Source organism: Aristolochia californica, unplaced genomic scaffold, assembly GCF_029961685.1.
Source record: "Aristolochia californica isolate CCGP_79_NKW_82.1479 unplaced genomic scaffold, dmAriCali1.0.hap1 SCAF_3, whole genome shotgun sequence".
NCBI classification, from domain to species: Eukaryota; Viridiplantae; Streptophyta; class Magnoliopsida; order Piperales; family Aristolochiaceae; genus Aristolochia; species Aristolochia californica.
This window is the reverse complement of record NW_027181992.1, coordinates 6,342,901-6,367,259: the sequence shown is the minus strand read 5'-3', so window position 1 is coordinate 6,367,259 and position 24,359 is coordinate 6,342,901. Positions and strand designations below refer to the sequence as shown.

The 24,359-nt window shown below is 41.1% G+C and overlaps 4 protein-coding genes and 1 pseudogene across 5 annotated transcripts; 2 read left to right on the top strand and 3 right to left on the bottom strand.

The window, feature by feature from the left end:
* Nucleotides 1–311: 311 nt before the first annotated feature.
* LOC137960171 (protein BYPASS1-LIKE-like) lies at nucleotides 312–2,031 on the top strand. Its single transcript, XM_068807684.1, has 2 exons — nucleotides 312–831; nucleotides 916–2,031. Exons 1-2 carry the CDS (start codon nucleotides 478–480, stop codon nucleotides 1,513–1,515), a joined length of 954 nt encoding a protein of 317 aa, XP_068663785.1. The 5' UTR covers nucleotides 312–477; the 3' UTR covers nucleotides 1,516–2,031.
* A 718-nt stretch (nucleotides 2,032–2,749) lies between these two features.
* Nucleotides 2,750–6,023, bottom strand: LOC137960551 (serine hydroxymethyltransferase 7-like). 2 transcript variants are annotated; one of them, XM_068808202.1, is made up of 4 exons: nucleotides 4,275–6,023; nucleotides 4,022–4,124; nucleotides 3,718–3,930; nucleotides 2,750–3,402 (listed from the first exon to the last, which is right to left on the bottom strand). In XM_068808202.1, the coding sequence occupies exon 1, from the start codon at nucleotides 5,849–5,851 to the stop codon at nucleotides 5,231–5,233; it is 621 nt and encodes a 206-aa protein (XP_068664303.1). In that variant the 5' UTR covers nucleotides 5,852–6,023; the 3' UTR covers nucleotides 2,750–3,402; nucleotides 3,718–3,930; nucleotides 4,022–4,124; nucleotides 4,275–5,230. The 2 variants fall into 2 exon arrangements, with proteins under 2 accessions (XP_068664303.1, XP_068664302.1); XM_068808201.1 differs by having other exon boundaries at nucleotides 2,750–3,930.
* LOC137958703 (serine hydroxymethyltransferase 7-like) lies at nucleotides 3,719–4,530 on the bottom strand. Its single transcript, XM_068805796.1, has 4 exons — nucleotides 4,329–4,530; nucleotides 4,237–4,241; nucleotides 4,022–4,124; nucleotides 3,719–3,930 (listed from the first exon to the last, which is right to left on the bottom strand). Exons 1-4 carry the CDS (start codon nucleotides 4,528–4,530, stop codon nucleotides 3,719–3,721), a joined length of 522 nt encoding a protein of 173 aa, XP_068661897.1.
* Nucleotides 6,024–6,337: 314 nt separating the features above from the next.
* On the top strand, nucleotides 6,338–11,527 carry LOC137960550 (ubiquitin-like domain-containing CTD phosphatase). Its single transcript, XM_068808200.1, has 7 exons — nucleotides 6,338–6,420; nucleotides 7,133–7,442; nucleotides 9,429–9,573; nucleotides 10,515–10,629; nucleotides 10,725–10,788; nucleotides 10,906–11,071; nucleotides 11,155–11,527. Exons 2-7 carry the CDS (start codon nucleotides 7,183–7,185, stop codon nucleotides 11,398–11,400), a joined length of 996 nt encoding a protein of 331 aa, XP_068664301.1. The 5' UTR covers nucleotides 6,338–6,420; nucleotides 7,133–7,182; the 3' UTR covers nucleotides 11,401–11,527.
* A 325-nt stretch (nucleotides 11,528–11,852) lies between these two features.
* LOC137958701 (potassium channel AKT2-like) lies at nucleotides 11,853–22,915 on the bottom strand (annotated as a pseudogene).
* Nucleotides 22,916–24,359: the final 1,444 nt, after the last annotated feature.

The following is a 24,359-nucleotide window of genomic DNA, read 5'->3' as shown; positions in this document are numbered from 1 at the left end:
GAATTTAACCCCAAAAGAGAAAAAGAAAGAAAAAAAAGCCCTGAATGAGAACAAAAGAATTCGAGTCAAGGCGGTCAAAAGTTTCCGAATGTATGAATTTGTTCCAACATCAGTTGCCCAAACGGTCACGGCTATGGAAGGAATCAATCAGAGCAGCCTCCAATGACAATGTCCAACGATGGAAGGAGAGAGAGAAGGATTGAATTTGGACCGAAAACCAGAGGGGGTGATGTTTTGCTTGAAATTAGAATTGCCTTTTTTTTTTTTTTTTTCTCCATTAAACAATGAAAATGGCAGATTCCCAATCATCCTTTCCCCTCAATAGGAAACACCCATCATTGCTCCCAACCATACTTTTCACGTATAGCTGCTCAAACTTTTGATTCTATTCTCTTATTCTATCTCCCCACTTCTTCTTTTCCCTTCATATATTCTTCTCATTTCAAGTCAAATCACTCTCTTTTTCGATTTTCCTTCATGGATCCTTCTTCCACCTCTGTCAATGGCTTCTACTCATTCCTCACTCGCAGTCTTGATGATCTAGACCGTTCTTTTTCCTCTCATGGTTTCATGTCGATTCAGTTCCTTCAGCGGGTCCTTACGCTCCTTCGATCCTTCCATTCCCACCTCACCCTTCTGGTCCAAAAGCTTCATCTCCCCGTCGGGGAGAAATGGCTCGACGAATACATGGACGAGAGTTCCAGGCTCTGGGAGGCGTGCCATGTCATTAAATCCGGCGTCTCCGGTATCGAGAATTACTACTTGGCAGGAACCCATATCGCTTCATCAATCGATGGGCACCGGAATTTGAGCAGTCAGATCGCCCGGCAGGTCCGCCAGTTTAATTTCTTTTCCGACTTTTCTTTCTTTTTATGCCTAAATTAAAACACATTCGTCTGACTGTGGCAATTTCAGGTCATGAGGGCCGTCACCGTCTGCCGCCGGGAGGCTATTGGGTTGGAAGAAGAGAATAAGGTGTTGATGGAAACGAGAATTGAACCTCTATCTCTTCGATTCGATGAACGGGTTTCTCTCGAATCGAAGCTAAATGGATTCAATGGTTTCAGAGGAGTCCTGTATGCGATGAGGAACGTTAGCTCGCTCTTGCTGATGATCCTGCTCTGGGGTTTGGTTTCTTGCGCCCCGGACTCGAACTCCCGCGGAGTGGAAGGCCGCTTGTTCTTCGGCTCTGGATTTATGTTCTCGACTGCAAGGATTCAACAAAGAGTGCTGGCAGAGGTTAACCGGTTAGACGGGCGGCCGGGGATTTTGCTTTATGAATTTCGTAAAGCTTGTCTTGCACTAGACGAGCTGAGAGCGGAGCTGGAGAGGAGGTCCCACGGGTCCAACGACACGGAATCAGAGGGAAGAATTCGGGAACGGATGGAGAACCTGAAGAATTGGTTTGGGGTATTGAGATCGGGAGTCGAGAGCTTAGGCGGGCAGATTGACGATTTCTTCGATGAGATTGTGGAAGGGAGAAAGAAGCTGTTGGATATCTGCAGTCACAGATAAAAAGAGGAACGCCCTGTGTTCTTTGTTTTGGTGGGGAGGACAACAACACCTGTTCTTCTTCTGTTGTTATTTTGTTGTCCTTCTGTTTTTTTTTTTTCTTCTTCTTTACATAATTTTTCTTTTGATTTGCAATTACACTTGAAAATATTGCAAAGAAGGAAAAAGTAATTTTGATATGTAGGAATGAGAAGAACAAGTAGGGAAAATAGTCCAAGACACACCCTTTTTGTATAAAAAAAGACCACTCGATCAAAGCATTTCAAAGTTCTTGTTTTTTATGTTCTCTCAGGTGGCACTTGGCCTAAGAGAAACAAAGCTAAATGAAAATAACAGGCTGAGGCTCATGTTTCCTTCACTCTTTTTGCCCAGTTTTTTGTTTTTCTCTTCTAATCATTCCATCTGAGCAAGAATGATGACAAGGGAGAAGGGGAGAGGCCCCTTTGTTGGGGGAAGAGTTTCAAAAGCAGTTTTTTGTGGAAGCTTTTGTCTGATTCTGGTTGGCTTGTAAGTGAAATGGATGGGAGATGATGATGAAAGCTTGTAACCAAACTGACATGTCTGCGCTTGTTGCTGCTGCTTTTTTAGGCTCAAAACTGGAATACTGACTGCCCACAGTTTCTGAATCCTTTTTTGCTTCAGACTTCAAATTATATTCATTGCACAAGAACTCCGGGGACCGGATGCCTTGCCGCCATTTTAAGGTCAAGCCCCGTCAGATGCTGCCTCACTTGAGATGGGGATTCGCACAGCTTCTTAAAGGCCGGCTGTTTATCTTCTTCTCCGAATAAGCCTTTGATTTTCTCAAAGTTCAATTTTTTTCTGGAGTTATAAGGCTTTTAGAGCCTCTGCCTCTGGAACCTTAAGTGCACAAGATAATTCTGTATCGCTAGCCGTAAACAGAGTCGATCACTTTTTTTATTAATTTTTTCACCTTTCTCTTTAACTTTTTCTTTCCAGCTAAGTCTGCTTATGAGATACGCGAACCCCAAAAGACAAAAAGGAAAACGACTACTGAGGAAAATATCCTTAAAGCAAAAGAAGCTGCAGAAATGCGTCGAATCTCACTGACAGGAAACATGCGTAAAAACCAAAAGAGAGTGGTTAAACATCCGAGCCACCGGGCACATCTGCTTTCAGAAAAACTCAGAACTTCCAATGCCTAAAAGTTTTTTTTTTTTTTACTGTGTTCAGAACACGTTTCAGAATAGATCAATAACGATTTACACCCCAGAAAAGCAAATTCCCGGCTGTTTTGATACCAGTACGGGTCCTCACTTCACCGATCAGTCATCACTCAGAGCTGTCCGTTCATGAGTCCTGAGCCACACAATTTTCTGCAAGTTGAGATATCAGATGATAACATGCCGTAAAACAGAGTCGAGGTCGGGGAGAGGGCTACAGATAACCAGAAACGGAATCTTTAGAGAAAATGACACTAGCCGCATTGGAACAGTTCAGAGATAGTGGGTGAGTCCAACTCCGAAGCAGATGAATGGTCCAAAAATACTATTATAGGAATGTTGGAGGCCATTAAAGAGCAACTCCGTGGGGGGAGAAAGACCCATCGCATTTTGATGGGGGGTTGAGACGGGGACCGACTGCTTTTATTGGAACCCATCATCTTCCAGCTCTCTTCCTCTCAAATGACAGCTAGATGCTCTTAATCCAACCCATCTATTTGCAGATGAACATCGAACACTTCAACAATGGTGTTGGTGGTCGGCCAGCCTGCATCACCCTATAAAGCACTGCAAAGCCTTAACACGCAAAGATGTTGCCCGGAAAACATTCCGAGTGTCGCCGGAGATGAAGCCGTCCCCTGGCTGATTGCAGAATGAAGAAAACAAGGCTGCCATTCGTATTGGTGTAAGAGATTTCACTTCCCGGCTGTTTTAGAAAAGATTGTATCCAAAAGTCCCCAAAAAATGTAATTATATTGATATCAGAACAAAATAATAACGATCATTTACAATTTACAGTATCAAGATGATGATATGTCCAAAATGAAGAAATTGCATAATTATGTAATTTAAGCGGGCAGGAAACCCAGCAATCTGCTACATGATTCAAGCAATTGAAGTATTCTGACCAGGCTGCAAATTTGTTTCATCTTCTGCAATTTACAGAGGTTTTTTTTTTTTTTTTTAACACCGAAAGCAGAAAACAGAGTTAGAATTCACAAGTTGATAGTCAGAAACCAACATTAAAGAATCTCAAGCGTCCAGAGCAGGCATGGCAAATTGGGAGGCAAAAGCCTTAACAGGATGTTGTTCTGAACCCCCTTGATAAAATCTTTTTGCAACTTCCCATGTTCCCTCTGGACGCCAGATGCAATTTGTGCTGCTCTAAGAAGGAAATCAGCTATTGTCTCAAAATCTGCTTCTACACAACCTCTCGAGGTCATAGCAGGGGTCCCTGAAAATCACAAAATGAATTAGCACAAAATCGTCTGAAAGGCATTGTCAAAAAAAAAAAAAAAAATTGATGCACAAGCAAATTACATTACCTATTCTCACACCTCCAGGAGAAATGGCACCATTATCACCAAATATTGCACTTTTATTGAGAGTAATGTAGCACATTTCACATATTTTTCTCAAAATTTTTACCTGTATAACAATGGAAAATCAGTGATACAAACAAGAAACACTTACACATAAAAAAGCATTAGAAACTACATATCAAGCACCACTTCAAAAACTCTCCTCCACAAAGAACAACAGAACCTAGAAAGCAATAAAACAAAAAATGTAAATTACCTGTTAAACCTAGAGTTGTTAGATCCCAGAGTAACAGATGATTGTCTGTTCCACCTGTAACCAATCTGCACTTTCTCCTCAAGAGCACAGATGCCAAGGCCTGAGCATTTTTCTTTACTTGTTGAATGTAAGCTTTATATTCAGGGCTAGCAACCTGCTTAAATGCAATTGCTAGAGCTGCTGTGTGGTTATTGTGCGGTCCACCTTGTAGTGACGGAAAGACAGCAAAATTTATCCGATCCTCAAACCAGACCATGAACCCAAAATACCCAATCATTTAACATAACTACCAAAACTAAACTATGAACCCAAAATACCCAACACCAGCTTCTTTCACCAATGACCCCTTTTTCTCTAGAGCCTTAACGGATGTTTCACTTGCATAAACACAGTTCAGCTTGGAGTCCCCAACTAACCAACTCCAGTCTTCCTGGCAACACTGAATATAGACCCAAAAGCTCTTGATAACCATCTCTATGGCAACTCAAAAAACTTCTGCATCTTATTCCCACTTCTTGCCCCTGAGCCCAACAGATCTGAACACAGAGCTCGGCACTTACAGTGCAATTTTTTAAGACAATGAGAAAGAGAGCTGCAGCAAGATCTTGTTTTTTCCATCTCATTTACCCTGCAGCTTCTGTACTAGCTCTCCTCTTCCTTCCTATCCACATCTGTGATTTTTACAAGCATATCCACAAAAAAAATGCCTCCTGTTTTGATCTTTTAAGGCATGCATACAGAAATACAACATGCAATGATGGCTCTCCCCTACCAACAGAAAGAAACAACAAAATGGTGGACCATCTTTTTGACAAGAACAAGCAAAATGTCACTAACAACCATTTATCATTCTTTCCCCCCCACAAAAAAGCTCAAAATACCCTTTTACATTTCTGACAGTACTACTTCCACCCACCCCACCCCAACCAAAAAACAAGGTGGACAAGGACCTGATTTCATCTTGCACAGCAAAGCAGCTCTATTTGGTCGATATAATGGTTGCCACCATAGTATCTAGCACCAGGCATTCCCTCTGAGTACTTGTTGGTTAAATGGCTACCCAGCGCTTCAAGAACGGCGCGGCAGACAAAATTTTCGGATGCAATGAGCTCGATTCCTTTAAATTGTCTCTCTTTTTCCTTATCCATTATCTCATGAATCTCAGGATCGGCAGCTGAGAGAGGCTGATCGGCCCACGCTTTAACAGCAGCAAGGCGAGCCTCTATGACCATCGAATCCTGGACCACCGTCTTTGGAGGATTCGATGAGGAGGAAGACGAGTCATTGTCCCGACGCCGTTTCGAACACATCGGATATCCCAGAATACTGAATTCTTCCTCGACTCGTTCTTCAGACTCGTCCGCATGGGACTCTTCTCGAGAATTCTCGGGCTGTTGCTCAAGCAATTGCAGCGGCACGGATCGAACAGTGCCGGGTGAATCCCTGAAGCTGGAATCTATCTGTAGCAATATCGAATCATTGGAATTAGATGCGCAATGACGGCTGGGACTTGAATTCGCATTAGAATGTGCATGTAAACCTAACAAGAGGTTGGACTGCGGACGGGAAAGATCCATCTAATCCAATAACAGATGCTTCCCTAAATCGACTACTGCGAAGCTGTTTCGCAAACTATTAGCGACAGTAGAAATAACGAAAGGCAGGAGAAGGAGCAGTGGAAGAAGAGCTTTCCGTGGGACGAACGGATAGAAGCCCTAACTAATACCCTAAGAACGGCGGATGTTGGCTGGAAGAAAAATCAAAGAACGTGGCCTTAAGAGGCCGGAGCGTTACCGACTACTGGATTTTTTCGCTGGCGGATGAACTTGGACGGCAGACTGGAACAGAGGGCAGATATTGTCTAGATGCAGTTAGGAACAACCTGAAACAGCCGGTTCCGAGATTCTTGCGAGGCTCGAATAGCTGCTGCATGTCCAGTGCATCAAGGGAACATCTATAAACGATCTTGCTGGTTTGCGCGTGGTATGGCCGTATGGCCTTCGACTCTGGTACACCACAGCTGCCTACAAAAGGGTAGAAATATTGGGCAGAAACCAAAAGCAAGAGATCTGGAAGCTCCAATGATGGCAGAAACCAACAGCAAGCGATCTGGAGGCTCCGACCCCAATGAACAACCTATTTGCAGGTAAGCCCTCTATCAATCATGAAAAACAATAGTCAATCATATAATCCCTTTACTCTTTGTTTTCTTTTTCTTGCTGGTGTCTTGCATTCATATTGAAAAATGCAAGGTCAGTGTGATTTGAATAGGAGAAGATAAGATAGCCGGAGAAGGTCTTGCTCAGGACTAAGAGCCCATCGTAATCCGCAAGAGAACGAACTCCCAATGTTGCTGCCAAGAAAGACCAGATCTGTCAATGCTGCTCATCACAGTTGCACTGAGATTGAAACAATAATGAAATGTACAAATTGATGAAACCAATTTCTAGTATGGAGAATGGTAAAACCAGAAGCAATAGTAGTGGTGATGGTATGAATTTTATATTAATAATTACTAAAAATATTAGAAAAATTCAGACAAATATCTAGGAAACTAATAAGCTAACAAGTTAAAAATTCATTAAAAAATTATATTAAAAAAAAGCATTTGCCTATTCTTGAGATGGAAAATTAAATAAGAGCATAAAGATTGATTATTAATTTATTTTGTTTTTATTTGTTATTATATATTTTATTTTTCTTTTAAATATCATAAATTCCGAAATATCCAGAAGGCCTGCAAAGTCAGCAGTCGTCACACGCCGTAGGGTCCCCCCCCCCAAGCATTGGATTCTCGACGATCAAACAGATTCTACCCACTGACCTTTGCCATGGCTCTTGGACCTTTTATTTGTCAGGATGCTGTATGAAGTCCTGCGCAGGAAAAAGGGGGTGAAATTTTGCGGAGATGGCTTCTTCTCTTAATTTCGTTGAAGGGGGAGTGGAAGAGCTGACTCTGACAGTCAAATGGAGCGGAAAGGAGTACACCGTGAGAGTCTGCGGCGTCGATACGGTAGGGGAGCTCAAACTCCGAATCTGCGAAGTAACTAACGTTCTCCCAAAACGTCAAAAGCTTCTCTATCCGAAGCTGGGTTCAAAGCTTAACGATGATACGGTTCTTCTCTCGCAGCTTCAGCTCAAACCTTCTATAAAGATGACCATGATTGGGTAACTCTAGAAAACCTTTTTTCTCCGTACGGTTATCTTTATTGTTCTGCTTCTGCCTGTTTGTGTTATGATTATGTTTTGCACTCTGTTTTCTTCTTTCCTATGAGAGAAGCATTGAAAAAGACACCCTTTTTCTTTCGTATTTCGTACTGAGAAAGCCTATAGAGACTAACTGAAAATAGGCGGTTGGTTGAATTGAGACGACTTCATAAGACAGTGCAAAATTTTTTTTGGCAAGAGTAAATTCGTATTTTAATCATGCCGAACTCAGATCTATTAAACTACCTTTGCCTAAAGTATTGGCTAAATTACCCATTCTACTTCTGGGCAGTGCTTATTACGCGAAGACAACGTTTTCTACCTCGAAAAGACATCTGAAGGTCTATTGTTTAATGGCTCTTATGGTCAGGGTGTAATGAAGTTGTCATAAACCTCGCATTTCAGGAGTGAAAAGCAGACAATAGTTAACAAAACATATTTACCTTCCTCCAAGATGACTGGTGTAAGGCTAAACACATACATAGGCGATATCTACCGAGATTTTTTTATTTTTTTTTCTGATGGACCTTTTACCACCTTTCTATGAAAATCTTGCTCAAGTTATTATTTAAATACCTTTGATAACATTATATGAGACTGCTAAGAAAGTGAGCAATCTTATGTTGAGGTGCACCTCATGGCGATGATGCCCATTAATCGAATTAAAGTAATTATTTAGTACCCAAATTACCAATATTGAATTTATTCTTGGATATCTGATAGGCGATTGTATTTACTATTAGATAACTATTGGTTAGTTCAACTTGCTATTACATGCACTCTCACATTGTATCAACATGAGAGCCTGGCATCACCATTGATAAGTGCTAGTATTTAATGACGAAGGTTGTTCCATAATTTTTATTTGAGTCCTTATATGACTAGGGTTTCATTTTTGTCTCCTAATCCACTATTTATGATGGTGGAGAACTAATGGTCAAGCCTGTTGAGTTGTTTCAATTGGTTTTTAGATGACGAATTCATGACTGTCCCTAAGTTTAGTGTATTCAGAGAGAGAATACATAACTGGAATTGAAAATGAGTATAATGTTAATAGTAAAATCTACAGCCCCTCTTCTAGGGACTTATATAACAACATCTTTTTTTTTTTGAATGTTCACCCTCCTTGCTCCCCGGTGAGACTTAAACTGAAGACCTCACACTTGAATCCCTGCAAGCCTCCCCCCTCCATGTGACCACTGAGCCCTAGGCCCAAGCCACTAGAAGAGATATTGTTGTGTTAAGCAAAGTACCCTCTCTTTAATAAAAGTGGAAAGCTTCTTTTTTTCCCCCTCCACTGAGAAAAGGTCAATCATCCTGAATTTATATGTAGTTTATAAAGCTAGATCTGTCTGCAAATTGCCATTTTACTCATCAGCTATTGTTATGTTAATTTGAACTAAGGTCGCAGCTGAGATGCCTTTTCTGTAGGAAAAATGAACAATTTCTTCCTTTTGTCTTGCAAACTGCACATCATCCTCTTCCAAGAAATAACAAATATTGCCATACCGAGTGTAACACAGACAGTATCTGCAATCTGATCTCATGGTGGGACCTCCCACAAAATTTTTTTTGATAATTTTTTAATTTCTTAGCAGTTATTTGTTGAAGGATCCAAGCTATAGCTGAAATTCCTTTTGTGCTTCCACTCCCATGGTTGCATGTTGAGGAAGCTGAAGTTCTTTTCCTAGTGCTGATAGGATAAAATACTGCATCTAATTGCCTATTTTGTGTAAATTATTAAAAAGAAGGGGACAGGATGGCTTAAAGTACTTTAATTTGTTGGATCCTTATAAATGGGTTAACAACATTTTCTCAATGTTTCTGTGGTGTATGCTCTTAGTCATGTTCTTGCATATGTAGACCCTGTTGCCAATTACATATTTTTATGTATTGAATTTGGATGAATATCTCCGACCATGCAACACCCTAACACTGATTTTCTAGTACTGTGGAAGATGATATTATTGTGGAGCCTGTTGATGCTCCAGAAATCATCGATGACTTTGAACTGGGGGAAGATGAAGTTGTGGACATTAAAGATAATAATGTCAACAAGCAAAAACTTCGGCGTCGTGTCAGGCAGTATAAGGTGAAATATTCTGTTTTTTCCTAAATTATGATAGAGTGCAATTTACTGCTCTGGTCAAGCTAAAAATCGTAGTGCAACTAAATATTTTCTCCCGCATGATTATATCTCATTCCATCAAGTGGAAAGATTATCTAAATTGACAATGTAAACTTCTCAGAATGTCTTATGGCGATCTGCGGCCATCCAAATGAAGACAATACAGGGAGAGTAACATAGAAAACTGATAATTTTGTACACCAATACTTCATAAAGGTGTATTCTGAGAAATTATATGTAGTAGTGAAGTTTTCTATGCCCTGAAAATGTGAGCCTAAACATTGAAGGGTCTAGAGTGTACCTACATCCAGGGCCGGCCCTTGATCATGTGTTTTTTTATTTATTTTTTTATTCCTTGCCACAAAGAGACTGACCTATCTAGAGTCTTGTTCTTGGATAATCTAACTATCGCAACAACCATCATTTTCCTAGTTGTTTTTAAGTACAAATTTTGCCTGAAGTTTGCCATGGCAGCCCTCTTCAATCCTCTTTTTTACCCATCCACAACATGACTAGAGTCTGTTGCTCTGCAGTAACAACTGAAAACATGTCTTCTTGTTCAGCCAGAGGCCTGTTTTTTTTCCCTCTTTTTCTTGTTCCATCATCTACTAAGATCCAAATTGCTTCAATTTACCATTCGCTTTCTTGAGTATCATGATTCTCTTGCTTCACTGTCATGATTTCATCTCAGCTGAATCAGGGGGTTTACGGAGCATGTCCTATCCATATCTAAAACTGTCATCTTTAGTGATTGTAGATTATTTGATGATTAGCATTGTTTTGGTCTAGTGGTATTCTTCTTACATTAGGTGCGTCAGGTCACGAGTTTGAATCGTGCCACACCCCTCTCAAAAAAAAAAAAAAAAGAAGCATTGTATCTGATGTATCGTTCTTGCTTGTGATAGACCAAACTTCTTCACCCTTGCCGTGAAGGGAAGAAGCTGCTTGTTTTGGACATTGATTATACATTATTTGATCATCGTTCTGCTGCTGAAAACCCACTTGAGCTTATGAGGCCGTGTAAGTATTAGGTTAGTGCTCTCTATTTATCTGGTTTTCAACATCTCTGGATCTGTAGGAAGGTAAAATGGTCATGAAACTGGTTTCATGTGCAGATCTTCATGAATTCCTGACTGCCGCTTATGCCAAGTACGATATTATTATATGGTCCGCTACCAGGTCAAGATCTGATGCAAAAAAAATTATTTCCCCCTTTTCAGTAGTGTATTATTAGTCGGATTGTTGTCATTCGAAATCAATGAAATTGCAAAATATGCTTTTTTTATTTGTTTTTAGTATGAAGTGGGTTGAACTGAAGATGGGGCAGCTCGGTGTTCTCAACAATCCAAACTACAAAATAACAGCACTACTAGACCACCTGGCAATGATATCAGTTCAATCGCATTCAGGCCGGACATTTGAGTGCAAGCCACTGGGTTTGATCTGGGATCAATTTCCTGAGGTTCATTTATGAGATGAATGTTCTGATTTTTTAATCTGTTCTTGCTTGTACAGGTCTGACCGATGATTTCCATCTCTTTGCAGTTTTACAATAACAGAAACACCATAATGTTTGATGATCTGAAGAGGAACTTTGTAATGAATCCACAAAATGGACTAATCATTAGACCTTTTCGAAAGGCTCATTTGAACAGAGGAGGCGATCAGGAGCTGTTGAGGCTTACACAGTATTTACTTGCTATAGCTGAGCTTGATGATCTCAGTGAACTTAATCACGACAAGTGGGAGGTATTTACAGAAGATAATGGCAAGAGACGTCGGCGCGTTTGAAGTTCTCTTCCCTAGTTTTATTTATCTGTTTGTTCACATGTCTCTTCGTATCTTCACCGGATATTACAGCAAAAATACTGTAAACAATTGACTTACTGATTATATACGGGTTTGGGTGTCTTCCATATCTTCATATTCTTGTTAAGTATCTCATTAGCTTATGAAAAGAACCTGCAACCGTCTGGAGCTCTTCCATGGAACTTGGCATCCTAATCAGTTTTCCTGCTTCCGAATTGGAATCCCTCAACAGAGTATGGCCCCTGTAAACACTGATCCGCTGACAAACTCTGCCACGTTTATGCATCCGTCGGGGCTCTCTGTTTGTTTCCAAAACGGGTATATGATGACCCATATCTTGCTTTTGCATAATTTCTTCGAGGACTTCGTTCGGAACTGTTTCTTCTGCTTTGGCACCATTGATGATCAACAAGTTCACCATGTCTAAATGGTTTTCAGCCAGCGCAGTCTGTAGGGCCGAAGGGAAGAATTGAAACCATTGAAACAGAGAGGACAAAGGGAAGGATTTGCCGCAGATTAAGCTGCTGACCTTGTATGTTTATGCTACATCCAAGCTTGAGAAGAATTGAAACCATTGAAACAGAGAGGACAAAGGGAAGGATTTGCCGCAGATTAAGCTGCTGACCTTGTATGTTTATGTTACATCCATGCTTGAGCAGAATCCACACACATTCTTCGGACCCGTTTGACGCTGCAATGTGCTGAAGAGACAAAAAGATTTCAATATAAAGAAAAACTTTTTGGAAGTTGGAAGCATACAAAAGGACAGAGAGAGCGAATTTGAATTTAAAAATTGTCTTTTTACTTCAGTGGTTCCTTTTCTTTTACTTAAAAGCCATTGATCAGACAAGCCAGTAGCACCCTAGATGAATGTAGCATACCAGTGGAGTTCTTCCTTTGGAGTCACCAACATCAGGATCAAACCCAGCCACGAGCAGCTCCTCCAGAAAAACACTATTTCAGTAGTAGCAGCAGTCAATTGGTTTTGAGGGATGCTCTCACTTACTCCATTCTCCCCAAGAAGATCCTCAATGTATAGATTCTTGAGCTCTTTGTAATGCTGCAGAGCCAGCACTACTTGGTCTAGGCTATCCAAATCCATACAGTAATTGACAGAAAAAATACTTTCATCACCTGAAGAAAATTATTGAGAATTACAATGTTGTCACAGTGATGGGTGTGCATTTGATGGCTGTGCATTGCCTCTAAAAGAGTCGCCTGCTTTAACCTCAGTAATTGAGACAAATTCTTGGTACGATAAGTAAAGCTCTGAGGTTTACAGCAGAGAGCACTGATCTCTCCAAAGATGTCCCTGCTTATTACTGTTCCCAAAACTTTCTCCCTCCATATCACACACAATGATCTCCACTTCCCCTGAGACTATAATATAAACATCGTCAGGTGCTTCGCTTTGCATGATAACATCTTCTCTGGGAGGAATATACTCTGCGTTCATCTCTGTCACCTGATCGAAACCTTCTTAATAAAAAAACTCATAACAGAGCACGATTCACAAAAAAAGAAAAAGTAAAAAGAAAAGAAAAGAAAGAGCTTCCTCACTAGGAGCAGCAGCAATTCTTTTGAGACGCCTTTAAACAGGTAAACCTGCTGCACAGTTGGTAAGAATAAATGCTGGCAAATGCTTTTACAGATTGATTTTGGTAACTGTTCCATTATTTCTTGTTGGTTTAAGCTCTCTGCTCTGAATCTTAAGCACATGTAAGCCGGTATCTGTTCTTTTAGCCTTGCTGGTAGATGGTTTCTGCACACAAAGTTTGAAGCCGCCTATATGCTGTTCCTCTGAAATGCAAAACATACGATAATGGAATCCTTTCCAGAAAGGGGGGGAGGGGGGTTAAGTGTTTTGTAAGTCAGGGGGGAAAGTGGAAGGGAAAGTGAAGTAAAGTACTTGTTTGTATTAGTGTGTGCAATGAAAAGTGCAGTGTAAAGTATTTGTTTGTGTTAGTGTACGCAATGAAAAGTGCAGTATAAAGTATTTGTTTGTGTTAGTGTGCACAATATAAAATACAGTATAAAGTACTCTTTTGTGTTAGTGTGTACAATGAAAAGTGTGGTGTAAAGTGTAGATAGATTATTTATTAAATAAAATATTTCGATATATCTGACTTTCAGAAAATTAAATTAATATTAGTTAATAAATAAAATATATTAAATATAATAATTAAACAAATGCTTACTTTTATATCATTAAAATTGTAATCAAATTTTAATTTTTTAATATCTAAATATGAAATAATTATACAAATATCGTACTACACAAACATCGTAATAATAAAAATAAAAATAATACAAATATAACTCAATCACCTTTTTAATATAAAAAATTACATTTGATGCTCTTGCAGATTGTACTGCGGATTGTACATAATAGTCAATAATTTCGCCACATTTGAATTGTTAAAACATTTTGATAATATGATGCTCTTGTAGATTATATTGCGGATTCCCTCTGAGTACCTCTTTGAGTATCCTCAACATCATCACTATTATCACTGTCTTCATTTTCACTTTCATTGTTATCTTCACAATGTTCTCCACCACAAGCACACTCATTTTCATTGTAAAAGAAGCATTAGTACTTATATAGTAAACAAAAGTTACCATAACGAAATTCCTTATTCCCCGTTCACTCAAGCCAACCATGGACGAGGACCAAGTTATTGCAAATCAAAAACATAGCCTCATACACGTTTAACTATGTAAAATATATTACTTTTTATTAAATACTAATAATGATTTTTAATAGCTAATGCTCTAAACAAAGACCTACAAGACCAATTAACCATTGATGAACAGGAAGAAATTTTTACCCTACTTTCTTCCGAATGGAGCCGGAGAGGTTGCAGAGATGGGAAGTCACTGACAATCATCGGTGCTGGGGACAGCGAAAGGAAGAGAGTCAAGCACCAGGGAGAGGTCGCAGAGGGGGCGATTGAAATCATTGATGGTCGCGAGCGAGGGAGGAGCCAGAGAGGTTGCAGAGAAGGGAGAGATGTCGCCGAAAGTCGTCGGTGCTGGGGACGGTGAGAGGAAGGGAGTCAAGCGTCGGAGACAGGTCACGCAAAGGGTGATTGAAATCGCCGAAGGTCGCGAGCGAGCAAGAGAAAAAAAATTTCTCCAAAACCTTCGTTTGACAGAGCCTTCCTTCCTGACAGCCCAAGCCCGATGTAATTGATGGACGAAAAGTGAATCCAGAGCTCGACCCCTCTGAATTCACTTTCCCTCCCATTATGCTTAAAACGGGGGAAAGTAAAATACATTTGCATTTTACTTTCCCCCTGCACTTACGTTGGGCACCAACGACTTTTGGCTCCTTTTACCTAGCGTAAGTGAAATTCGCTGACCACTAACAGGGCCTAAACTAAAGAGTACTTTTGTTAAAATGACTTCGGGTTGCAGGCCGAGATTGAACAACATATAGATTATGTTGAATATCATTTCTCTGTTGTTGACAGCATAAAGATCACCATAACCAACTGTGGTCATGGTCGTGATCGCCCAATAAAGAGCTAAAAGGTAACGAACCCATAGGTTGGCTTCACGAAAATTTGGAATTACAGCGCCAATCCATGTCCTCCCTTGTTGTGGGTGTTAGGGAATCCCCATGTTTGAAAAGTCAAGGGACATATAGGGAATTTTTTGTTTCTTTATGAGGTTGGAGTGTGGAACACTCAACCTCATTAAATACTTAACTTAGATTTTATTTTCCTCTTCCTCCCGACGATTTGAAATCACCGTGTGATTTTCGACAGTGCGAGAAAACCAGAGAAACAGAAATGTTGGGATTTTTCCGTTGAAGCTCTTTGAAGGTTTATTTTTCAGAGAGAGTGAGAAAGCTTCGTGCTTCGAGTTTGTACGACCGATACAGTGAGAAATCACTTCCTTTCTTGCCGAGACATTGCTGCAGAAATACTCTCTGCTTGCCATCGTTGTGCTGCTCCGGCGTTGTGTGATTCCTCTCGTTGGACATTTCTATCCTCAGTGTAGAGTGAGAGAGACCAGAGAAGGAAGAAGGGCGTTGTATCCTCAGTGTAGAGGGAGAGAGCGAAGGAGAGGAAGAAGGAACGCCTCCGCAGAGGCGTTGACTTGTTTGTTTTATTACTGACCGTGTGCTGTTTGTTTCGTGTTGTTTCTGACCGGTGCTATTTGGGCGTCAGCGAGTCTCAGGTATTCATACAGGTTACATTGTTCCTTCTTTTACAGATCTGTATTTATTTATCTGCAGTGGTAGATTAATGTATGGATTGTATGGATAGGAAATTGTAAACATTGAACGATATTCCCTATTAAAGAATTATCATCAGCAGCTGTGGACGTAGCCCGATTTGGGTGAACCACGTTAAATCTGTGTATTTAATTTTGCTCCCTAGATATAATTTGATCTGTATAATCCTATCAAATTGGTATCAGAGCTAGGTTATACAGAAAGTCAAATTTGAGTGGGAGCAATGGCTGCAGATGAAGGGAAGTTAAAAATTGAAAAGTTCAATGGGTCGGATTTTAGTTTCTGGAAAATGCAGATAGAGGATTATCTCTATCAGAAAAATTTATACATACCGCTTGATGGAGTCAAGCCAGACAGTATGAAGGATGAAGAGTGGAACCTCCTTGATAGGAAAGCCCTTGGATTCATCCGACTGTCATTATCCCGCAATGTTGCATTTAACATAGCAAAAGAGAAGACCACAGCGGGTCTCATGAAGGCTCTCGCAAATATGTACGAGAAGCCGTCAGCCTCAAATAAGGTGCATTTGATGAGGCGACTGTTCAATTTGCGGATGACAGAAGGAGCATCAGTAGCTCAACATATAAACGAACTCAATATCATTACATCCCAATGGAGTTCAGTCGAAATTGAATTCGACGATGAAGTACAAGCATTGATACTTTTGTCTTCTTTGCCAGAGAGCTGGAATGCCACTGTTACAGCAGTGAGCAGCTCATCAGGAAGCAACAAGTTAAAATTCAATGATGTACGTGATCTAGTTCTCAGTGAAGAGATCAGAAGAAAATCGTCGGGTGAAGGGACGATTTCTTCAACATTGTCTATAGAGGCAAGAGGAAGAACTAGAGAAAATAGACCAGGAAGGTCAACTCATCGAGGCACTTCTCAATATAGAAGGTCTCAATCAAGAAACCCAAACAGACCTCAGAATAGAAGGTCTCAATCCAAGAACCCAAATAGATCTCAGAACTCAAATGTCAAGTGTTGGAACTGCGGGAAAAACGGGCATTATAAAAGTCAATGTAATAGTGCACTGAAGGATCAGGAGGTGAAGGTAGAAGCAAATGTTGCTTCCTCCTCAGGGAATGATGCTGCATTGATATGCTCTCTGGAAAGCAAGGAGGAGTCTTGGGTATTAGACTCTGGAGCATCGTTCCATGCTACCTTGCAGAAAGAGCTCTTTGAGAAATATGAGTCCAAGAACCTTGGTAAGGTATATCTTGGTGATGATCAACCGTGTGATATAGTAGGCAAAGGTGTAGTGAAGATCCAATTGAATGGGTCTGTATGGGAGCTGAAAAATGTCAGGCACATTCCTGACCTGAGAAAGAACTTAATCTCAGTAGGGCAGCTAGCCAGTGAAGGCTACACCACAACCTTCCATGGTATGATTGGAAGATTGCGAAGGGTGCATTGGTGGTTGCACGAGGAAAGAAGAGTGGTACTCTCTACATGACAGCACAAGCATGTTGTACCATTGCTGCTGCAACAAGCAACCAAGGTTCCAACCTGTGGCACCAGAGACTGGGCCACATGAGTGAGAAAGGAATGAAGATTATGCATTCGATGGGAAAATTATCAGAGCTACAGTCAGTAGAAATTGATATGTGCGAGGATTGCATACTTGGAAAACAGAAGAGAGTTAGCTTTCAGACACATGGCAGAGCTCCGAAGAAGGAAAGGTTAGAGCTCGTCCATTCTGATGTCTGGGGGCCAACAACTGTTTCATCCATTGGTGGAAAACACTACTTTGTGACATTCATCGATGATCATTCACGGAAGGTATGGGTTTACTTCCTAAGTCACAAGTCTGAAGTGTTTGATACTTTCAGAAGATGGAAAACCATGGTTGAAAATGAAACAAGACTTAAGATCAAAAAGCTGAGAACTGATAATGGTGGTGAATATGAAGACACTAGATTCAAGAAGTTCTGTTATGATAATGGGATCCGCATGGAGAGAACCGTGCCAGGTACGCCTCTACACAATGGTGTAGCTGAGCGTATGAACAGAACTTTGACTGAGAGAGCCAGAAGTATGCGTATGCAGTCAGGCCTACCAAAGCACTTCTGGGCAGAAGCAGTCAACACATCAACTTATTTGATCAACCGAGGTCCATCAGTTCCACTGGAATACAGAATACCAGAAGAGGTATGGAGCGGAAAAGAAGTAAGACTCTCACACCTTAAAGTTTTCGGTTGTATGGCGTATGTGCATATCAGTGATCAAGGCAGGAATAAGCTTGATCCCAAATCCAAGAAATGTACCTTCCTCGGTTATGGCGAGGATGAATTTGGATGTCGCATATGGGATGATGAAAACAAAAAGGTGATCCGTAGCAGGGATGTGATTTTCAGTGAAAGGGTATGTACAAGGACAGACACACTGCAGATGACAGTAACTCACTAGAGAGTGAGCCAGTATATGCAGATGTGGATGATGTCCCAGATGACTCTGTAGCAAGCCCTCAGACAGAGGAATCTGTTGAACAGAGTAGTGCACACTAGCCCGACATATCACAGTCCCCTGTTCCAGCTCCGATATTGAGAAGATCTTCTCGACCTCATGTGCCTAACAGAAGATACATCAATTATCTACTGTTGACTGATGGAGGAGAGCCTGAATGCTATGAAGAGGCATGTCAGACTGAAGATGCTAGCAAGTGAGATCTTGCTATGAAAGATGAGATGAATTCTCTAATCTCAAACCAGACATGGGAACTAGTTGAGTTACCCATAGGGAAGAAGGCACTCCATAACAAATGGGTGTATCGGGTGAAAGAGGAGCATGATGGCTCTAAGAGATACAAAGCCCGATTGGTTGTCAAAGGATTCCAATAGAAGGAAGGAATCGATTACACTGACATCTTTTCTCCCGTTGTGAAGCTCACCACTATCAGAACAGTGTTGAGCATTGTTGCCATTGAAGATCTCTATCTAGAGCAGTTAGATGTGAAAACTGCATTTCTTCACGGAGACTTGGATGAGGAGTTATATATGCATCAACCAGAAGGTTTCTCAGAAAAGAAGAAAGAGAATATGGTGTGCAAACTCCAAAAGAGCCTGTATGGTTTGTAACAGGCTCCAAGACAATGGTACAGGAAGTTTGATAGTTTCATGCATAAGGAAAGTTTCCAGAAGTGCAATGCCGATCACTGTTGCTACTTCAAAAGGTACACATCCAGTTATATCATTTGCTACTTTATGTCGATGACATGTTAGTAGCTGGGTCAGATATGGATGAGATCAGAAACTTGAAGCGGCAATTGTCAAAAGAATTTGACATGAAGGATTTGGGTCCAGCTAAGAAGATTCTCGGAATGCAAATCACAAGAGATAAGCAAAGTGGAGTATTGCAGTTATCTCAAGCAGAGTACATTACTCGTGTTTTGCAGAGATTCAACATGAGCAATGCCAAGCCAGTTGGCACACCCTCGGACAAACACTTATGTCTATCCAAGGATCAGTCTCCTCACACGGAAGAAGAGAGAGAGCTCATGGATAAAGTTCCATATGCCTCAGCCATTGGAAGTTTGATGTATGCAATGGTCTGTACGAGACCAGATATTGGTCATGAAGTGGGAGCCGTTAGCAGATTTATGTCAAACCCAGGTGAGACCCACTGGAAGGCAGTAAAGTGGATCTTGAGATATCTGCGTGGCACCACAGATAAGTGTTTGCATTTTGGCAAAGGTGAATTGCAAGTGCAAGGGTACACAGATGCAGATTTTGCAGGAGAAGTTGATCACCAGAGAAGCACCACTGGTTATGTCTTTACCGTGGGTACAACAGCTGTCAGTTGGATGTCGCAGATACAGAAGATTGTTGCATTATCCACCACTGAAGCTGAATATATAGCTATAACAGAAGCCAGTAAAGAGATGATATGGCTTCAAGGATTGTTAACCGAGCTTGGTTTCGAGCAAAGGATGAATGCCTTGCACAGTGACAGTCAGAGTGCGATACATCTGGCAAAGAATTCTGCATTTCATTCTAGAACCAAGCACATTGGTCTTCGTTATCATTTCATCAGATCTTTGCTAGAGGATGAGGTGCTAACGCTGAAGAAGATCCAAGGTAATAGGAATCCTGCGGACATGCTAACAAAGCCGGTGACTATTGATAAATTGAAGCTATGTTCAGCTTCAGTTGGTCTGCAAGAATGAAGAGACCTAGATAAAGCTGCTGCATTGATATGTGTGAAGACAAATTGATATCAGTCTTCAAGTGGGAGATTGTTAGGGAATCCCCATGTTTGAAAAGTCAAGGGACATATAGGGAATTTTTTGTTTCTTTATGAGGTTGGAGTGTGGAACACTCAACCTCATTAAATACTTAACTTAGCTTTTATTTTCCTCTTCCTCCCGACGATTTGAAATCACCGTGTGATTTTCGACAGTGCGAGAAAACCAGAGAAATAGAAATGTTGGGATTTTTCCGTTGAAGCTCTTTGAAGGTTTATTTTTCAGAGAGAGTGAGAAAGTTTCGTGCTTCGAGTTTGTACGACCGATACAGTGAGAAATCACTTCCTTTCTTGCAGACGTTGCTGCAGAAATACTCTCTGCTTGCCGTCGTTGTGCTGCTCCGGCGTTGCGTGATTCCTCTCGTTGGATGTTTCTATCCTCAGTGTAGAGTGAGAGAGACCAGAGAAGGAAGAAGGGCGTTGTATCCTCAGTGTAGAGGGAGAGAGCGAAGGAGAGGAAGAAGGAACGCCTCCGCAGAGGCGTTGACTGGTTTGTTTTATTACTGACCGTGTGCTGTTTGTTTCGTGTTGTTTCTGACCGGTGCTATTTGGGCGTCGGCGAGTCTCAGGTATTCATACAGGTTACATTGTTCCTTCTTTTACAGATCTGTATTTATTTATCTGCAGTGGTAGATTAATGTATGGATTGTATGGATAAGAAATTGTAAACATTGAACGATATTCCTTATTAAAGAATTATCATCAGCAGCTGTAGACATAGCCCGATTTGGGTGAACCACGTTAAATCTGTGTATTTAATTTTGCTCCCTAGATATAATTTGATCTGTATAATCCTATCAGTGGGTACCGATCGGCAAGCAAGTAACATGAGCAACCAGCATAGTGTACCAAAAACAACGTTACCTGCATCAGTTTCAGTTTCAGTTTCATGGTTGAGTACTCTTAATTCTCTTTTCACTGTATTCCCTTATTACGTAAGAACACAGCAAGTTTGTTACTTACGGCAAGAAGTCGAATAAATCTGGTCCAGAAGTAGCTGATTCTGATATCTTTTTCAAGTCTGCAATAAAAAGAACCCCGTAAAGTTTAGATCTTGTGTTTCTTCTGCTTCTCTTAATCAAAAGTAAGGATGATAATCGCCTTGTGAAGAGCTGTTTGAACTTTCTCAGAAGCCAAAGTCGAATCATACCCACTAAGTGTAAGAGATGCCTGATTTATTCTTCCCTGTTACCAGGTAGCTCAGTCCCTCAAATGGCATGGAGGAAGCCTATGTCCATGATGAACCAGGTCGACAGGTACCTGAGATAAATCACTAACACCCAAAAAAATCTTGGGGCTTTTTTTACTCAAGTAGTTATTCAAATATCTGTTATCTGATGGAAGCAAAAGTGGGCAAGAAACTCAAAAGAAAGAACAAAAGATAAAAGGAATTCTTGGTTCAATTGCTTGATAATTCAAATGTTTAGTACATGGGTAATTATACTATTCGTAACCAAATATATTTTTTAGATGTATTTTATAACACCGAAAGACATTAATCAATGAATGCATGTATCCAATGACATATTATTTGTACCATTTAATGAGAGTAACCCTTTCAAATGATTCTTTGATTCCAGTCAAGTTTAATATGAACACTCTCTCTTTCTGTTCCGTAACCTATTGGATATCGACGATGAAGAAGAGATCGAGGATGCTGTCTGTGATGAAAAGGCCTCCTTGCGGAGCAGAGTTCATGAAGGCAATCTTAAAGGGATAGACCCATGCGGAGTAGGCCACCAAAGCCACCATTAGTGCTTTCTAACACCTGAAAACAGAAGACATCAACCAAGCTCGAAATTAACGGCCAAAAACTACAGGTTGAGTTTAGAGAAAGCAAAGAACAAGGAACTAAAACTGGTAAATCGAATACATTAATTATCAAGTTATAGATATATTAAGCTAATTCGCAAGATCAGAATTTTCTCAGAAACTCCCTGGGAAGAGGTTTACGAAGCAAAAAAGAAAAGAAGGAAAGAACGACCTGGATCGGCAAATCAGAATACAACCGTGTTGGACTAGATGATCAACTGGTTTTGAAACCTTTAATTTGCAGACAAATAGAAGAAAAAGGCCGGGAAGAGCTGAGCTGCGGCATATCTGTGATTTCATTATGTGAGACGAAACTACAGAATTACGGGCAATTAGTGATAAGTTTTCTTTTGGTCCCTACGACAAGCTGCTTTCTTTCACTCATACCTTGTCTGCTCCCCACTGTATGATTTTTCTCACCTCTCTCTGAAAACTGGAAGACCAGAAAGCTTCGACACCACAGCCAAGCTTCAGATTCGGTCGACTCAGTGAGTTACTTTGGTTGGCAAGCTTTTAAAGCCTCAAATAGCCACATACTTTCAGATTCCTGACTCTAGAGTCTAGATGCAACCTATAACCCGATTCAACTCGATTAATATGCCCACCGAGTTTCCAGCCGACAGGCTGCCTAGAAATGTTCTGTGCATGGACAAGAAGCAGAAGCTACTTTAACCTGTATCTCGAATCCATTGGTGAGACGGCTGCGGTCTCATCTCTTCTCTCACCCTTTTCTTGCTCTTCTCTTTAGCTTCTTCTTTGAGATAAAAAAGAAGAAGAAGAAGAAGAGTTAGAAAGGAGGGTTCTGAAACTTGCTACTGAGGCAGAGCCTGTGCTGATAGGTACATAAACATGGGAAGGTGATGGTAGTGGTTCAGATCGAATTCCAACCTAATGGCGACGTAAAACTAAGAGGCAGACAAAAGCCTGGCTCAAAGTTGCATCTGGCTTTGAATGAGAAAGCTGATTGATCTTGATCAGATAAGGCATCTGGAGTCTGGAAAGGAATATGATGGGTCTGTGTGAGTGGCTCGGACGTCTTTGATCAGTCTTCCATGTTCTCTCTGCACTGAATTCTCTTTTGTGACCTCTGTAGGATCCTTCCTCCCAGGACCCACCATTCATAATTCTAACAGAAAACAGTACAAACCTGCTTGATTCAGAAAGTGCAACGCCTGCATTTGGCAACATGGGCCACATTCTAGAACTGTCGCTCCAGCCAGCTTCCGGGATGTAGCCATCATGCGCCCCCCCCCCCCCCTAGATGCTAATCTTGTCTCTTTCCGCCATTAATACAAGGACAACACAGGCGATGTTCTTCTTTCCCGTCGTCAAAGTTATTCAACTGAAGCAGATCAGCCGACCAGGAAATAAAGAATAGTTGTAGTCATGCTACTCGCTGGCTTTATGGTCATTCGTCTTCATCTAATGGCTCAAGAATCCGAGTCGGTTTCAGATTTTCGGTTTCTGTACGGAAGGAGGCTGGAAATGGGTCAAGTGCACGTTCAGAAGGAGAAGAAGAAAGTTTTGTTTCCGGTACAGTGTAAACGGAGATACTCTTCGTCGGTACATCAGTTGAATCGACCGAATAGTATCTTCAAGATAGCTGTACGTGGGGTTGTTTACGTTTGATGTACGAGAGAGGTATTTTCAGAAATTCTATTCAATAGAACAAGGATGTTTTTCTATAGAGCAAATAACCAGCCTTTATGGATTAGGTCCGGCGAATTGTCCTGGACTCGTACTACTTCTGTTGTCGAGTTTTTAATTTATGAATTTTAATCAGCAAAGTTATAAATTGTAATTTAATAGAATCTATAATGGTTTAACCGAGATCGAGAAGCCAATCTCTCCCCTACATCAGGTGTTAGGCCTCACCACTTCCCCTTCAAATCTCAGTTTGCAGGTTTCTATTTGAAAGATAAGGGTGAAACCAGTTGTCATTTTAATTTTTTCACATTTCTAATGCCAGTCTTCACCAACAAACCAGGCGACCTGCGTGTGCCTCTTTAGGAAAATGCCCATTAAGAGAGGAATCTGCCGCCCAGCAGGCAGCCATCACATCTTCTCCAAAAACTTGATGCCAAGTGAAAGTGTTGCTCACATCCGCAACCTTATGTCAAAATGCAGTCGACGCCATAGAAATTCAGACGGACTCGTGCATGGGCTTCCTCGTTTCGCACTAAATGAAAATTGAAATCATGAGAAATGTTGATAGTCGAGGCCTCTTTCTATCTCGTCTGTCTGGTTGTTTCTCCGGATGCACGATCGATTGTGGCCGACGAGACACCTGGAGGAGAGGCCCTATCCTGCCCATTTTGGGGGAAACACGACGGAAAGGTAAAGGCTAAGCATGAAAACGTAAGATAAGGACGGAGGGGGTATCTGCAATACCACCTCTATCATAAATTCGGAGGTATCCGATGGAAGATCGCTCGTCTCCGCATCGGTCTAGCCGGTCAGAGGTCGACACATCCCGGCCTTTCCGATCGGTCAAAGAGGCTGTTGCTGTATCTGGGGAACGGATTCTCGCCGGCGACTTCCATGCCCAGAAGCAGAAGCGTGGAAATCCACTTCTTCAGCTTCTTCGTTTGCTTCGTTGCCCTGATTATTATTGATGAGGTGTTGAGTCTATCTCTAATTC